Source organism: Fusarium redolens (genome assembly GCF_020744475.1).
Source record: "Fusarium redolens strain MPI-CAGE-AT-0023 chromosome Unknown BKA55scaffold_13, whole genome shotgun sequence".
In the NCBI taxonomy this organism is placed as follows: Eukaryota; Fungi; Ascomycota; class Sordariomycetes; order Hypocreales; family Nectriaceae; genus Fusarium; species Fusarium redolens.
In genome coordinates, this window is record NW_025763676.1 from 1,056,025 (window position 1) to 1,072,643 (window position 16,619).

Below are 16,619 nucleotides of genomic sequence, written 5' to 3' on the forward strand. Positions count from 1 at the left end.
AGCTATACACACTCCGTCACCAAATTTGCAAGTCACCATCCTGCGTGTGTGATTGCACCCAAACAGGGGGGATATTGATGAGCAAAGCAAAGACCACCTCCCATTCCCAGCCAGCAGGACAGGCGCAGATTCCAGGACACACACAGTAAGGTCAGGTAGCTTCATTGACAGGGGACAGGGATCTCCCGTTCCTCTGGCTCAGCACGCTGCCTTTGATGCGTTGCTTCTTTCCAGCAGCACGGGGGTGCAGCATTTCTCAGTTAGATGTTTATTATTGGTAAGGTTATCAATGACAAATTTAAAGAAAGAAGGAAAAAATTCAATCGCCAGGAAGTGTCTTTTTCTCCCCTTCCTCTTTACACGCCCTACGAATTCGAGTTTTACCTCGACCTTCCATAAGGTCTCCCCTGGAAAGACGCTTAGTCTTTCTCGTAATTACTCGCCGCTTTCGCTCAAAAGCCTACGAGTCAGCGGCAACCGGCACCGGCGACGTGGGGATTCCTCGGCAGAACGATCGACCTCGAGCTAGCATATTTCTTGCCTGTGAGCCAGGTCTAGCCCGTCTGGTCTAGCTGGTCCAGGCCATCCACCATCTATCGCACTGCGACGGAAATACCCCAACTGGGGATTCATTTGCTGTGCTTTTTTTGCTACAGTAATCGACATCGCTGCAAAAATTGCACCCAAACTCGCACGCCCCTCTCGTTCGAGCAAACACGCGCTATCCACCAAGGTCGATAAGCGCAGGATCCCACTGCCACTGCCCTGGGTTAAGCTGTGCTGGAGTGTGTTGGCTAGACCATCCCATCCCATCCCATCCTGCTCACTCGCTCGCTCGCTGTCCCTACTGTGCGGTACGTTACCGACTGTTTCGCGTCGACCCGTTGCACTTCGGTATCTTCCAGCCTAGCAAACAAGTCAGACCAGTCCAGTTCGGCTGTCATCCAAAACTCGACGCGCATACCTACATACATACATACAACGCATACACACGTTCGTTACGCTTTTTGACGGTTGGTCCCACTGATATCGACATCTTTTTGCCTCCAGGCCGAGGAGGAGTGTACGCTGTCCATCACTCCGTCATTCATTTTTCGCCTTGGGGCCTTACAAAAATTATTCGGTCCCGCACCTCTTCGAGTTCTCCGTCATTACAGAAGGCTTCTTGGGTAGACGTACGTATAACACAGGAGCACACGCCCCTCCCCCCTGCAAGACCGTGAGTCGCCCTCAGAAGGACGAGAGTCAGTGTATCGTGGGAAGATACACTTTGGCACACCCTTGTCCATCTCAGGCTCTCAAGCGCTAGACCCTCTTTGCTTCTGGGCTCTCGGCAGAGCCACCGTACCAGACCGATTTCAACATCGCACTATATTAGTGTGTCGCTCCCCAAGAACTACGGGCGACTTAGCCCGACCTCTCTCTGATCGAGGAAAAGCGAACTATCCTTGCCCTAGGCTCCATTCCCCCATCTCTATCTTCCCTCCCCAGCAAGATCCGCGCTCAAGGACTCGGCCTAGGAGCTCGCATCACACACTTAACCATAAACCAACCTTTGGTCTTGCAAACGGCGCTACTACTGCCGCCGCCAACAACATATACTGCCGCGCCGCCGCAAGTCTGGTTGCAAGCGCTTCAGCCATATTACCTTTCTTTCCCCTGCTACTGGCAAACACCAACTTGACGCGGGTCTGAGCTAAAACCTCGCCGGCCATTTCTTTATCATCAGCCCCGTGGAGCTGTAGCATGTCTCTGGTGCCAACACAGCAACCTCATACTTTTGTTGACAACCACGCATCGTTGCATTCTGCTTCCAATATCGCGAAACTTGGTTCCGAGGCGACCCTTGACACGCTCCTCAGCTCTCCCAACTCTATGGAACGAAGTGCTACGGAGTACTCGCAGTCAGGTTTGCCTTCGCCCTATCCAAGCAACTTCGGCGACACCAATTCTGAAGGTTCGAGGGCAGATCACGCATCTGCTGCGCAATATCCTGTCAAGCAGGAAGTCAACTATTCGACCTCGGCCACTCCCACATCCGAGTACGGTGTCTATCCTCAGTCAGCCCGATCAGGATCTTTCCCAGAGCACGTCCAGCGTTCATACCACCCTGCCAGCAGCACCAGCACTGGAGGTATGGCGCAACAACAGAACAGTCCGTCAATGCCCCAGCAGGATGGGCGTAGCCATCAGACCCATCCGGTCAAATCTGACAACGATGTTCCTATAGATCCGTCCATCGCCGCGCCGAGCCCAACTTACGCTTCGTATGGGCAGCATTCCCCCTATGCGCCTAACCCAGACATGACACACAGTTACTCTCACCCTGGCGGCGGTATGTATGCGCAGCCTCGGCCAGATTGGGCTGGCTACCCTCAGCACGGAGGCGCGCCTTTGACTCCCGGTCACCCAGTTTATGCTCAGAATCCTGCCTCCGCGCCACCTCAAGCACGACCAAACCAGGTATGTTGGGACTTTTGCAGGCAAGCACAAAAGTGAACCGGAACGGGAAGAGTGCAATGCGCGCACGTTGAAGATGTGAGAAGCGCGTTGGTAATTCCAATTTTTGTTCAGTTTTGTGGATTGCTTGCTATTCCACAAACGATGATTTCTAACATTCCCAGGTCTACTCCTTCGTTCCCATTCCAGGTGCACAACAGCACAAGCGACCTCGACGACGATACGAGGAGATCGAGCGCATGTACAAGTGCGGATGGAACGGCTGTGAAAAGGCTTATGGTACACTGAACCATTTGAACGCTCACGTTACCATGCAGTCTCACGGACAGAAGCGAACACCCGAAGGTAAGCTGCTCGCAACTGCGCAGATATGTTTCGCGAAGAGCACATATGCCTAACAAGTGACTATAGAATTCAAGGAGATTCGCAAGGAGTGGAAGCAGAGGAAGAAGGAAGAGGAAGCCAACCGAAAGGCCGAAGAGGAGCGACAACGCCAGGCTGCTGCTCAGGCTGCTGCTCAAAATGGAGGTGGCGATCCTCAAGGTCCTGATGGCACGCCTACCTCATCCTATCCTGGTCGAACAGTTCAGCTGCCTCCCATCGGATACCAGCCTGCCCAGTACCCGCCACCACCTTCTGGCGTTCCCCAGCAGCCTCTTCCCGATTATAACAACAGCCATATGTACTCAAATTATCAACCTCACTCGCCCTACGCGCAGCCCAGTCAGGGTATTCCTTACCAATGTATGTCGCAAAGGCAGAGGGTGGCTTAGTGGATGAACTAACCAGGCTTAGCAAACGGTGGTCAACCCCCCAGCCACTAAGACGGCAGGTCAAGCAAGGATCATGACACTAGAGGAGGAAAGTCACCAAAAGTCAGAATGAAAATTAATACCCGCTGTACTATATTGGAACGACCGCTATGCTTTTGAGCTGGTATCAGTGTGACCTGGTACAACCTTCGGAGAGCATGGCGGTCATGGAGGGGAAGGAACGCAGTCAACGTTTCCTCGGCCTGGTAATTACTCCTCTAGTTCGACTCGCATGGCCCCTTGGCTGGTCATTGACCTTCGTTGGGTGCCTACATATCCTTTCAACTATTGGACCGTTTCTTCTTGGTTTCATTTCTTGGAGTTACACATATATGCCTTCGAGAAGATATTGGGTTGGGGAGTTACCAAATTCTATTCATGAGCATCAGGTTCTGGTCAGGGGCGGGCGGTCCTGGAGGTTCGGCGTGGTGTATTTGCATTTACGATGATCTGTTATGTTTCGATGGAGGCATGGCTTATCCCCGATCGCTGCATCTTGCTCGCGGTAGCGGAGGGCATGACCACTAATTCTTTTCGCATTTACTGTGTGGTTAACGGTGTGACGGGGTTGAAGATGTTTACTATGCGGCGGCCTCACTTCAGCTTTTGAAATGAGCCAATGAGGGCGGAACGAATGTGCAATAGACGCATTGACAGTATATGATGATTACATGGGCACAAGATTTTGTGAAATAAGTACATTTTTTTCCAGCCACAATTGTGAATTAAATCTATGTCTAATTCAAAACGTGTCTTCTTCGTGAACAACTACACTGTGATTTCGAGTCTCAGATGAGTAAAAGTGCGAAACAAAAGACCAGAGATAGAAGTGAACTGGCGGAAACCAGAGCGAAACTTGGCTTGATGATTTATTTACTGCACACTAAGGCCTTATAACCACTTCAGAATGCAACAAAGACTTAGCGAACCGGTCTGTCGGGTCACAAGTCAGCCCTATCTCTTTTCAGAAGAGGCGAAATCGATCAAGACACATGGGGATGATGCTTAAACCTGGTTAAGCGTGGGTGGCGTGCCGTGGTAGGGTTGTGTTGCACATAATACTGCAGCGAAGAGATGGGATGGGATGGGGGTGGTTGAGTTGTGTTGCTGTGTTACAGACGCTAATCTATACGGATAGTCCCAAGTCTAAGTCAAGGGTGTGAATAACAAAAGAGCCCAAAGGCAAGGATTGTAGATTGGGTGATGGTGGTGATGGGCAAGGCAAAGGGTAGAGAAGGGAAAGGTCGGGTAACACAAGACATGGAAGCGCCTGACGTACATGTGTAGTGCACGTTAGCTTATTAGCAAGGAGGTGAATGGAAGTGGCCTGATCTTGTCTCTCGGCTTTAGGCAGCGCCAAGTGGAGGGGGCGAAAAAGATATATCCAGCAGATCTATAGATTGGCGAGAGGCCAGTGTGTGGTGTGTGCGTATGCGTATGCGTACTTATGCGGCTGGTGTTGATGGTCCGACAGCACAGTAGACCAGATACTCGAGAGGATCTACAGCCGGGATGCGAGGAAAGGGGGAATATGAGAAGTTATGGGTGAAGTTGTATTCTACGGCGCTGCTGAAGGTCCATGCATCTGCTGCGCATATATAATATGGATACAAATGTTAGATAGAGTTTCATGATATAGACAAGGGTTATGATGTAACTCGAGTCAGGAGAGAATTACTCAATAAATTCTGTCGACCGAAAGGTAATGAGTCAGTCCTCTTTAAGGAACACCATTCTGTGGCGCATCTGGACATGATATTCGCAGCCTTGTAGACCACAGTTGGATGCAGATAAGCTACGGAACTGTAACGTCTCATCGAGAAAGGGACTAAAGTAAACAAGGGGGGCGTGTACAGCAGCGCGTGCAAAAGGCCTAGCAAGGGAAAATTCCAACTAGAACATAAAAGCGAACCAACTAACTTATACCAAGGCCAAAGCGAAGCGAAACAAGGCGAGAAAAGTGCGTGCGTAGCGTGCAGCCAAAGGACCCCAAAGAGTGTGTGTGACTGATGCCGTTGCGGATGAACAAGGGGTGACCACGCGGCGCTAGGAGAATTTAGCCGCTCGTCTTTTAGCACCTACTGACGTTACTTCTTGCAAGCCCAGCAAAGTGAAATGTCAGGTAACACAAGACAAGACAAGACGAGACAAGAGGAGAGACAAGACATGGGCCCCTTTGTTGGGGTCTGGAATTGTTTCGTGTCGGTGTATCTGTACCCCATCAAACTAAATTTCGCATGGTGTAGAACTTTGTCTAGGCTGGTCTTTGTTAGTTCCTTTGTCTCGGGACGTCAAGTCAAGGTTTACACGTCTGAGCGGCAATGGCTGGCCGTTGAATACGTATTTTATACTTTCTCAACGGCGCGGGGATTTAGAGTCTGAGACGGGTGTGAAGTATGATGGATTCAGGTACGTGGTACGAGACTACTTGACGGTTTGTCTTGAAGTTCAATGGTATTACATGGTGATTTAGCTGTTGTGTCACAGACAAGGCTGAGGTTACGGAGCACACGGTTAAATTGAACTACATGGATATATATTGAAGTTGACTGCATATGTCAGTCTAACCGCAAATTAATAACCAGGAGTACAGTTTCTAATTTTCCGATACAGTCTAAACGTGTAATTGTGACCTATGATTAAATTGCTTTCATGTTTGATCGTAGATTTGTGGGACGATCTCCCTCTCAACGCCATCATAGGCCACCAAGAGGGTGTCTACCAGTATACTCTATGCTCAATGACACTCTGTTGTAGAAGAATATCTTGTCTGTTTCAAGGAACCTATATGTAATAACCAAGGTGTCTCTTTCAGTAGATAAAGCCCAGCAATACGACTATCGGCCATCCCGAGTTTGAGCCAGGGTTGATGCACAAGCTCTGCATGGCAATAAACTTACGCCGCACACGGACGCACGCAAAGCATCCTTGACCGGCACTTACGGGATTCATGATAGTGGCAGTGTTTGCTTTAGCATCGATCCATAGCAGGGCTCTACCTCGTTGCGGTTAATGTGTGGTGACGTTGCAGGGAGCCAGGAAGGATGCGATGTCGAAACAGGGCGTGCGGTGGAGGAACAAACCCATCAAGTTTTGGGATTACAGCTAAAGGGATAGCTCTTGGCGGCTATATGATCGTGGATATAGCATATGTTGTGTTTCACATACAAAGCCTGGGCTATTCTGGACTGTTGGTTAGTAACTCTTGGGTAGGACTATATTGAGGTGGTGATTAAGTGGCAATGTAGCATATGAGGAATGGCGTTATTGCCAATACTCCAGTTCAAAGCGCCAAATTTGCAGTGTATTCAGTTTCGCAATAGACAATCAAGAGAGTACAGCAGTGGACCAAATAACCGTTAAACATCAAATTTGGAGGCTTGTGGGGATGCGGCTCGGGACGAACACGAGGCAGCCAGAAATCTAAACGTGCTTTTGCTCAGGGGATGCATCAACTCAGTTCACTTGTAGGACCGATTTTTGGCCGAATGCTTTCCTCCTCATTCACAAGGTAGTGCTGAAGTTTGAGATATCCATGACTTCAAGACTTGAGGGGGTGGCATGATACTCGCAGGATTCACATGATACAGAGTTGCTTAGAAGATTTAAAAGCATTTTTTTGCTCGTGAAGATATTCAAGTACTGTATTAACCTAAAACTGAATACTGGTCCCTGTGGCCAAATGATTTCTTTTTCGCCTGGCTGAAATGATGCTTATGGTATTGACGAAAAAAGTAGGATAAGGTAATCAGTCACCACCTCACAGCCAAGTTTATGTATCATCTTAGCGGTAAATTTGGGTCACAACTGCGTTTTTCGATAAATGAGCTGTCTCCGATTAAAACATTAATTTCCTTGATCTCGTTGTCTCAGCGTCATTCAGGACTCCTTCGTGCCTTTTGCCGATGACGTGCTGTCGTGCATAGGCCGTGCCACGCGGTCAAAGAAAGTCCTGGATACGAAGAGAAACGTGAAGTCAAACTCGCAAAGAAATCGCCAAATAAGAAATCTGGAACCTTTGCTGAATTTAGAAGAGTATCCTAAAGCTCTACTAAGTTTAGGTAAAGTACCTAAAGGTATCTAGCATTGTATCACATCTAATAAGGTTTCTATCATTTACCTGGGCTGCCTGCTTTTTTTTGCTACCCCGCCATCCACCAATGTTCTGCGGCGCATAGGTAACGATATCAGCCTCAGCACTACATACCATCATATCTCGTACCAATACTCGTCACCTCGGAAAACTCAACATCGAAATTGGAGTAACATTTTTCGAATATTCAAGATAATTAGTTTCCGTCGCTGGCTCCAGGAAGATCCCATTGCCGCCTTGTCAAAATGGAGGGAGATCTCCCGCCCATTCCGTCTCGACCCAAGGGTCTGACGAAATCGAACTCCAGCGCATCTTTCGGCGGTGGTTCAGCAAAGTCTGTATCAGTACTAGGCACACATCCTCTGGGCACTCTTCATGTCCATCAAGTCAACGAGACGCCTCATGAGCAAGAAGATGACGATGGCCCTCCACCTCTGGATCCTCCCTCCGGACAGAATGAGAATGCTGTGACCAAGACCTCTCAACATGGATCTTCAAACTCCTTCCACAGTCCAAGCAGGGAACCCTTGACACACAACCTGGGAGGCGGCGACGTGGTGCTCATATTGGACTTGCCCGAAGTCTTCACAGTTGGGTACGATTCCATATCATTCACAGCTAAGCACTTTGGCGGTGTCAGGGATATACCACCAGGTGCTCACTTCTTCTGGGTCGCTCATCCAGGGGGCCTTTCCGCTCGTTGTGGTTTCTGGGTCGTCACGAACAGTGTTGACACTGTCCATGTTATGCAATGGGATCGATACAATGAGGTTTTGGGTGACTCTGCTCGTGCTGAAGCCCGCATCCAAGCTGATAACCTCGACACTATTCACTCAAAGCTTGTCCCTTACCAAGATCCAAGTGCAGTCAATGTCGCCAATGGTGAACTTACTCAGGCTATCTCACACAAAAATCTCAACATGTGGGAGCAGTTGACTGGCAAGGTCACGGAGAGCCTCCTCAATCGAGTGACTGGACAGAACTACGACAACTGGATGGTACATACCGGGGATCGTGTCAAGGGGTCGATACTCATGGCTGGCGAGATGGAACTTGACAACTCAATATCGAATCCGTTGCTCAAGGCTCGCGAGCTCAATTTCGCCTTCAGCCAACTGACCAAAACGTACTCAACAGACAATACCGGAGCCGATCGGACTTTAAGAGCCACGGATGCAACTCCTTATATCTTGTCACAGGTTGATGCTTCTGATAATGATCTGAGCCCTGATGACGTTATCGGCGAATTCCAGTTCTCTTTTGTTGTAGGCGTCCACCTTGGCAACGATTCATGTATTCAACAATGGTGGCATATGTTGCTGAAGATTTTCTTACGTGCTCATCTCCTTCCCCTCAGTCGACCATCTCTTGCGGCCGCATTCATTCGCACCTTGACGGCCCAACTGACGTATAGCGCCTCCTGGCTTGAGGGGTCGATTCTCGATACCGCAGAGTCACAAACCAAGGATCTTCGACTCTCACTCACTGTCTACAAACGTCGCTTGGACGAACTTTTGCAAGGCTTGGGGAACAATGCCACATCTGAGCAATTGGCTGTCGCTACAGCTTTTGCTGGGCTTGAAGCTGTTGTGACTGGGACACTGGACTGGGATCTTCGCGGAGACTATCTGCGTCGAGGCAAAGTTATGATGGAAGATGGCGAGGAAGTGGAGCTGGAGGTTGCGGACTTGGCAGCCGAAGATGAGCGTGGAGAGTGGGCACCAGAGATTGTTGACCTGGATGAGTCTGGACGGCAACGCGATCTTGTCTCGTGGAACGACTAGATATGCTATTTCATGAGAATACTTCATGCTTCCAAACATTAGGGGAGAGTAGCGGGGGCGGCAAGAGTAAAGGGTTTCAGACAGATGCGAAAGAATAGCCAGAGCACTATGCGTTACCTTGTGTGTAAGGAGTAGCTTAGCATCGGCATGCAGTTGGATTGGTGAAACGATTGAGTTTACAAAGCTGGAGTTAGGAGTTGGGATTTATTCCCGTAACAGCAACATAGTAATAAGCAATTGACTTCTATATCAACATATTGAACCTATTGGTCAAATCCAAGTTGAGTATGATAGCGAAAGTAGGGTAGTGGTTTTGAAGCACGGTCAACAATCCAATCGGTAGGTGATGCTCAAATCTACTTGACAGGGCTTGCGTATTGCATTTTCTCTGCTGGACTGCCTTGGCTCGACGGAAACAAGAAGCCCAGTGACGTTAATTTTGCATGCTTTGGTCAAAACTGAAAAACAGGTGTCGTCACATATGAAAGATGGGGACTGAGTATCGGAGCGAGTCCAGCGAAGAGACAATTCATTAACATCACAGTGCGTAGCAGCATGGACCGCGTCGTTAACGTTGAAGATTTCATTTGCCTGCCAGATCCTTTACAATCCGCCAAAAGCAAGACCATGCAAATGCTAATGGGAAACCCATTCCCAAACCAGGGAAATTGTGACTCCAGTCCCTTTTTCGCACTGCCCATAGTATCCTCCACTGCACCAACGCTCCGGCTCGACGCTTTTTTGCCCCATTCCGACAAACATCTTGAACCGTTTAACGGTAAGACTTCTGGAAGCGAGAACGGGCACCTTTACCACCGAACTTCTTGGGCTCGCAGCGGCGGTTGTCGGCAACGAGGAGGGTTCGGTCGAACTGGACAAGAGCCTGCTTGAGGAGGTTCTTGGAGTGCTCATCGACGAACTTCTGGTAGTAGGCGATCAGGGACTTGGCGATGGCCTGTCGGATGGCATAGATCTGATATACGGTTAGACAATATCGACGGGAGACGGAAAAAAGCAACCAACTTGACTGGTATGGCCTCCCCCACTGACTCTCACGCGCACATCAACGTTGGCGAACTTGTCAAGGCCAACAACGAGGAGAGGCTCGTAGACCTAGATTAAGAGTATCAGTATTTTGGTTCTGAACAAGACACAACACCATCCGGTAGCATCGTCATGTCGAATTCGATGATTGAACGACATGCTTTCGTGAACGGTTGGGAGAATGCTGTAGTCGTACCTTGAAGCGCAAGATCTCGGGCTGGACGAGCTGGAGAGGTCGTCCGTTGACCTTGATGAGACCGCGGCCAGCCTGGAAATTTCATGTCATGTCAGCTCCTCTGGCTCAATCTCACGTCTTTTTACAGGGAATTTCGCTAACCTTGCAGTGAGCAACGGCCGTGGCGGTCTTCTTTTTACCAAAACACTGCACGGATTGAGTAGACATGATTGCTGGTCGTGGTGTTGTCGTTGGGCAGCGGGCGGAGGTTGAAAGCGTGGTGATATTTCGGTGGGAGTTCAGATTCTGTCTCTTGGTGGAAGCGCTAGTGCCGAGTGGGACCGTGCAGTTTTCGCCCACTAAGAATTTCCAAAAGAGAAGACCCACCCACAGGCCAGGGCTACAAGAAAATTAGTCCTCGTAGACAAAATTACACGAACGGACTTAGTCCTCTTCAGAGTAAGACTTGCACGCTCTTTTTTCACGGCAAACTCACATTTCTCCAACCTCATAGACCCTCGTTAGGGCACTGCACGTGAACACTACGAGCATTGTGAGCTGGACCTGCCCACCTTGACAAATTTTCGTGCGTCTAACAACTCACAGCCGAAGTTCAACGTTCTACTAACCGTCCCCTGTGCAGTCGTCAGGTCAGCAAACCACATCTATCATCAACCAAAACGCTTTATTGACATATTACAGAATGGTTGCCGCTAAGCACGTCAAGATCGTCAAGAAGCGTACGTAAAATCGACTTTCCTTTGCGACAACACGAGCGAACCAAGGAGAAACGAGTGGGAGTCCAAATGCTGACTTGTGTGTGCAGGCACGAAGCGCTTCGAGCGTCACCAGAGTGATCGCTTCAAGTGTGTCGACCCCAGCTGGCGCAAGCCTAAGGGTATCGACAGCCGTGTCCGACGACGATTCCGCGGCACCATTGCCATGCCCTCTGTATGTCGAACCTTGGCGAGGCCTTGATGAAATATCGACTTTCTATCAGGCGGGACGCAGAACTTTGTACTAATACTGTATGACTTCAGATCGGCTATGGCTCCAACAAGAAGACCCGCTACATGACCCCCTCCGGCCACAAGGCTTTCCTCGTCAGCAACGTCAACGATGTCGAGCTTCTCCTTATGCACAACCGAACCCACGCTGCCGAGTACGCTCTCCCTCCAATTTCACTCGACCAACTGTAGCTAACCAAATTTTCAGGATTGCCCACAACGTCTCGTCGAGGAAGCGAGTTGACATCATTGCCCGCGCCAAGCAACTGGGTGTCAAGGTCACCAACCCCAAGGCGAAGGTTACCACCGAGGTTTAAAAGGAAATGGATCGGTTTTTGGGCTGCTTTACGGTTATGCATCGGAAAGGGGTTTGCGTTACTTGCGGTTCTGGCACATAGCTCCATGGCATGCTAGAGAATAAAAACGCGCCGTTGAACGACAATGATATCTGGCATCAACCGCTTGAGCAGTAGAATCTCTTTGAGTCGGAAGTGACATGGAATATATGTCTAGCTCCACTCGAAACCGATGAGGTCTGATGGAGGCGTGGGTGAACATATTGTGAATTGTGGATGAGACCATGATAATAAACAAGACTCCCTTTGAGGGCCCCATCTGCTTCCCCAATGCCCTCGAAATATCGACCGTATCATTTCTACAGTGAATATTGATCATGATGTCGTTAACTGCGCAGGTCCGGGTTGATTGTAATAATCCGCGAGGCTAGACAGCCCTGTGGGTATCTTCCCCGGCTCTTGGGCACAATCAGGATCATGAAAGATGAATGCTTGGAGACTTTGTTCGCAAACAATTTCATTAACACACTCCGCCACATCTTCAATAAGACAATGCTGCGTTGAGGAAACTGTGACTTGATGACAAAGATTACAGCCTTGAAGTGAAACAAACTGATGTCCATTAGGACGACATGCTGAAAGTCTAGGTGAACCAACTTTATTTTAAGTAGTAACAAACTTTGACTGCATCCTAAGGGCACGCTTCACTGCAACGGTCTCCTTCTTGAAAGCTGAAGACTGATGCCTTCCTCTGGGAAAGGTACCTATAAAGAAGAGTTTGTTCTAATGGTGATGGCCTGGCGGTTGGCAGGCAGCTGCCACTTGCCTCGCACTTGCCCACACTCATGCCATGGCAGCTGGCCATGACGACGAGCCAAACTTCTTCAGCATGAAAGTAAAAAGAAACTTCCCTTTCCGTATTTCATTTGGATTAAAGGCAATTTTCCCTTGAGCCCCTCTCGTTCCCCTCCCTGGTAACCTCGTCAATATCATGAAGCAACTTTATACACGGCATCGCTTATAGTCAATCAGCCTCTTACGACTTGACTCGGGATCCTTTACTCGAAACCTTGTCGTCCTCTCTATGTGCTCAAGTGTTTGGTCGAATGCACCTTCAGAGCATTTTCCCCGATTCTGGCCTTTCCAGCATGACAATGGCGTCTCTACCACCACGGCTAATGCAGCAGCAACCATATAAACCAACATGCACGCATCTCACCATGACCCGGATTTACGACGCGGACTCTAAATGTTCCTCTTGTCATGAGCCCGGTCAGTTTGGGTGGCTCTACCAGTGTACACAGGATCATGAGAAGATGATTGAGGAGAAACTGGTGAGAGGCCTTCCATTGAATAGCAACATCTAGCATAGATCGGTAGCTAACTGGAGAGCAGCCATGCATGGACTACTTGGATTTCAGCTTTCGCAAGAACATGGTTGTTCGAAAAGGCAGCGCAGAGGCTCGACGGGACAAACTTAGCTTTCTTAAAGAACTCACTCCCAAGCAGATGGCCTCCTACCGACCAGATCAAATTGCGACTATCTTAAGACAGCGAGAGGAAGTAAGGCTACAATAGCTTCCTGTAACCCTGGAGATATACTAATATCTACGGTAGTTAAAGGATGTTATCGCAAAGGAGGAACGACAAAAAAGCAGCTCGGCTCTGTTTAACAATCTTCTCCCACCCCTAGGCTTCGAGTCTTCTTTCAATGACAACGGACAACGGACCCTTGATGAAGATGCCCTTTGCCAGTACAAGATCTGCCAAAGGTGCCGCCCTGTGTGTGTTGATCGGGCGTTTTTGAGCCTCAATGCAGTCGCCAATGGCGAGATCACTCCAACAGCTGCTGTCGGTTTTGGGTTCGAGTCTTTAGGCGGCAGGCCAGTCATTGACAAAGATGTTGTTAGTCATATTGACGAGCACCGGCCAAGAGTGAGTCTAGGCCCTTGGCCATCAATGACAGATTATTGACCAATGCATCCAGCCTCAGATCGGTCATCGTCGAATGATGGAACTGCTTGACGAGCAGATTGCCCGTATGCTCATAAGCCACAATCAGAACCAACCTTTTCGGAACGGGCTTAGGGGTACATTCTCTGGACTCAGCGGAGCACGACGGTTGCCTACTGTTAAGAACGTTGCTGCAAAAAGGCAACGTATGTGCGACGAGGAGAAGGCCTTAACCGACGCCGCTCAAGGTGATGCGGAGGCTATTGCATCGACTCCTGACTTACTGGGAAACCCTTGGCCATGGCTGGAAACTTTCCAAGCACCCGACGAGCATGAAGAGAGTCGAACACACGGTCAACACCCACGACAGAGAGCGCGCGCCACACGGATTCCCCAGTAAGTTTCATAGTGATGTTTTAAGCCGGCCTTACTAACTAAGGCGGCGCAGTCCCACTACTCCTGGTCCGAGATCCGCACGTCGCCGTCTGACTGACCAACTGTTGTCTAGTACGTCTAACATCCTTCCTCTTGAAGGATATTCATGGAGTCTTTTTGGTGGCGCTGAAAATGCTGTTTCTACAACCACCTCCTCCCTTAGCGATACTTCCAATGTCAAGTCTTCAGGGACTGGGAATGAAAGCAACAGTGGAGAACCATCGCCCATGTCACTCGGAGCTGACCATGGTGTTGCGATGACAGAGGAGAGCATTGAGGCTAGAGTTCCCGATGTGGTAACCCAAGTGTAAGGTTGATGGTTATGAAAAGCGTGTGCTTGGGAAACCAGTGAGGTTGCGAGACTCGGCGGTGCACTTAAAGCTGGTTTGGGGCTTTGCGGCGTTTTGAGAGGTTGTCGGACTGGTTGATACTTGGTCGAGTCAGGCTTTGTCTAGAGTCTTGGAACATTTGCTTCTGTGGGAGTATAATTCTCTTGTTAACCTATGGTTGGTCCATCTCTACTAATTATCCTTGGAATTCTCCAATATCTTCTTCATCATTTGATTACCCACCACCTTGGCCTCCTCAAATCGTGGTTCAAAGAACTGCTGAGTACTCACGAACCGCTTCTCCCATGTCTCAAAATGTCCCAGGTTCACACACTCGGCCCAGGCCCGTGCTGCAAAAGTGAACTCCAGATCATCGCTACGGTACGTCTTATCCTCAATTGCAGTCTCAATGGCTGCATCGAGGATATCTTCGTTGCGGAACAGGTATTCAGTGACACCAAGGCGCAAGCGGAAGAGAGGAGTGCTGCAGAGCATATGATCATAGGGCACAATGTTGAGCGCCGCCCAGCAGTCGACCATTGCAAGGATCGAGAGATGATTGTTGGGTCGAGGCTCATCAGTAGGCTTACCGAGCGAGAAGGACGACAGGACTGACGGCTCAAGCAATGGACCTGTGTCCCAGGATGTGGATGGACCAAAAACCTTGTCGCGTGCACGGTAGACTCGTTCTCTGAAGCCCTCACGGTTGCCTTCGAGCATGAGTTTGTACAAATCGGTAACGCTTCGTGCATATTGGGAGATTTGTTCACTCGCTTCAGGGTTGAGAATAGCAAGACCAGCGTACACATGCCACTTCTGGCTGTAGATGCGCAACATCAGATTGACCTTGACATTCTCAATACCGCCAACATATCGGCTCAGCTCCCAGGGAAATTGCTTGTTAGCGTGCCACGCCTTGCCCATAGATAAGAAGGCTGCATGGGTGACTGCTTGAGTATCGGCGGTGATACGATCGTGCTCGCGGGCTGAGAGATGGACGAACTTTGAGCGGAGACAGCTGAGGACAGTCTCAACCTTTCGAAGGGCTGAATCTGGGGCGCGGTGTTGGATGAGCACAAGGGGCTGGTTATACGGATCAACATTGGGGCCATGAAGTGAGTGGCAAGAGATGATATCGACGTCGGCGGGGAGGTGAGCCTCGAAAGCGGCGATCTCGGGGGACTTGCAAGAGGTTTGACCTCCAACAATGGCACCAAGTTTGGTAGCTAGTCACAACAGTCAGTGTCTGGATGACTACTGTTTGACCTCGAGAAGTGACGCTCGAGGAAATATTCACAAGGGATACGAAGAGAGGGCGCGTACATGGTCCATACTGAGCAATTACACGGTCAATGACGGCGGCCTCGACGCTATAGATGATGTAGTCGCTTGCGCGGGAAACATAGTGGCCATTTCGACAAATTTCTATATTTTTCTATTCGATAGCTTCAGCGACTTGGAGCGAGGCAGAGCAGGCAGGAATCACTAAGCCATACATTTCCAGCATATTCTTTTTGAAGCTTTTCCTGATTCTCTTCTCTGTCGCAGGCCATGATTCTAAAGTAAATCCGCCGTTAGCCACTCGGCATCCGGTTCGGGGTTCTACATTCACAAGGAGAAATGATCTATTCTTGTAGTTGTTAGCTTTTGTGTCAAAGCAGAAGTGTTAACAAAATGAGGTAGGTGGGTGAAAATTCAGACAGTTGATAATTAAGGTAGCAAGCGTTTACATCATTGAGAGCACAGGTCCGATTCTGATGGCCATAACGGACACCAGGCGTCCCTGAACAATGCTCGAGCCAAATGCGCTCTAGTCATCATGAAAGAGTGGAGGGGTGTTGAGGAGGAAGAGTTGGCTTACCATTTGAAGAGAAGAAGCTGGAACTGGAAGTGCGAATCGCAATGGATTCAAGACTTACCTCCAGCCAGCGGCAGACAGCCTTTCGGCATACATCTTGCCCATATCGCCCATACCAATCAGTCCGACGACGAAATTCTCCATCCCCTCAGGGACGGGCTGCGATTGTGAAGCCATATTATCTGCTGCGCGATGATAGCAAGAGCAGGAAACACGAATCACATCCTCTCAAGCGACTGTTCTTTGTTGGAGCTTTGTGCAGAAAGCTCAAAAGAGTGTGTTTGAGAGTGAAGAAAAAGTCAGAGTGAAAAAAAGTTCGCGACCTTCTTTATGGTGGAGATTTGAAGCGCGTTACGTAAGCCTGCGAGATTTC

At 49.4% G+C, this 16,619-nt stretch overlaps 6 protein-coding genes across 6 annotated transcripts; 4 read left to right on the plus strand and 2 right to left on the minus strand.

Moving 5' to 3' along the window:
• Positions 1-1,746: 1,746 nt before the first annotated feature.
• Positions 1,747-3,233, plus strand: BKA55DRAFT_518182 (uncharacterized protein; the record flags this gene model as incomplete). Its single annotated transcript, XM_046188253.1, has 3 exons — positions 1,747-2,463; positions 2,625-2,805; positions 2,872-3,233. The coding sequence occupies 3 exons, from the start codon at positions 1,747-1,749 to the stop codon at positions 3,231-3,233; spliced, it is 1,260 nt and encodes a 419-aa protein (XP_046046545.1).
• Positions 3,234-7,610: 4,377 nt separating this feature from the next.
• BKA55DRAFT_518400 (AAR2 protein-domain-containing protein) lies at positions 7,611-9,149 on the plus strand (the record flags this gene model as incomplete). Its single annotated transcript, XM_046188269.1, has 1 exon — positions 7,611-9,149. One exon carries the CDS (start codon positions 7,611-7,613, stop codon positions 9,147-9,149), a length of 1,539 nt encoding a protein of 512 aa, XP_046046546.1.
• Positions 9,150-9,921: 772 nt separating this feature from the next.
• Positions 9,922-10,596, minus strand: BKA55DRAFT_518885 (ribosomal protein S9/S16; the record flags this gene model as incomplete). Its single annotated transcript, XM_046188300.1, has 4 exons — positions 9,922-10,122; positions 10,173-10,262; positions 10,390-10,461; positions 10,531-10,596. The coding sequence occupies 4 exons, from the start codon at positions 10,594-10,596 to the stop codon at positions 9,922-9,924; spliced, it is 429 nt and encodes a 142-aa protein (XP_046046547.1).
• Positions 10,597-11,071: 475 nt separating this feature from the next.
• BKA55DRAFT_693275 (ribosomal protein L32e) lies at positions 11,072-11,692 on the plus strand (the record flags this gene model as incomplete). Its single annotated transcript, XM_046199891.1, has 4 exons — positions 11,072-11,108; positions 11,195-11,319; positions 11,409-11,530; positions 11,584-11,692. The coding sequence occupies 4 exons, from the start codon at positions 11,072-11,074 to the stop codon at positions 11,690-11,692; spliced, it is 393 nt and encodes a 130-aa protein (XP_046046548.1).
• A 1,199-nt stretch (positions 11,693-12,891) lies between these two features.
• Positions 12,892-14,370, plus strand: BKA55DRAFT_693276 (uncharacterized protein; the record flags this gene model as incomplete). Its single annotated transcript, XM_046199892.1, has 5 exons — positions 12,892-13,005; positions 13,067-13,234; positions 13,289-13,606; positions 13,659-14,020; positions 14,073-14,370. The coding sequence occupies 5 exons, from the start codon at positions 12,892-12,894 to the stop codon at positions 14,368-14,370; spliced, it is 1,260 nt and encodes a 419-aa protein (XP_046046549.1).
• Positions 14,371-14,580: 210 nt separating this feature from the next.
• Positions 14,581-16,526, minus strand: BKA55DRAFT_649366 (uncharacterized protein; the record flags this gene model as incomplete). Its single annotated transcript, XM_046197271.1, has 4 exons — positions 16,308-16,526; positions 16,250-16,266; positions 15,712-15,813; positions 14,581-15,614 (listed from the first exon to the last, which is right to left on the minus strand). The coding sequence occupies exons 1-4, from the start codon at positions 16,421-16,423 to the stop codon at positions 14,581-14,583; spliced, it is 1,269 nt and encodes a 422-aa protein (XP_046046550.1). The 5' UTR covers positions 16,424-16,526.
• Between the last annotated feature and the right edge of the window lie 93 nt (positions 16,527-16,619).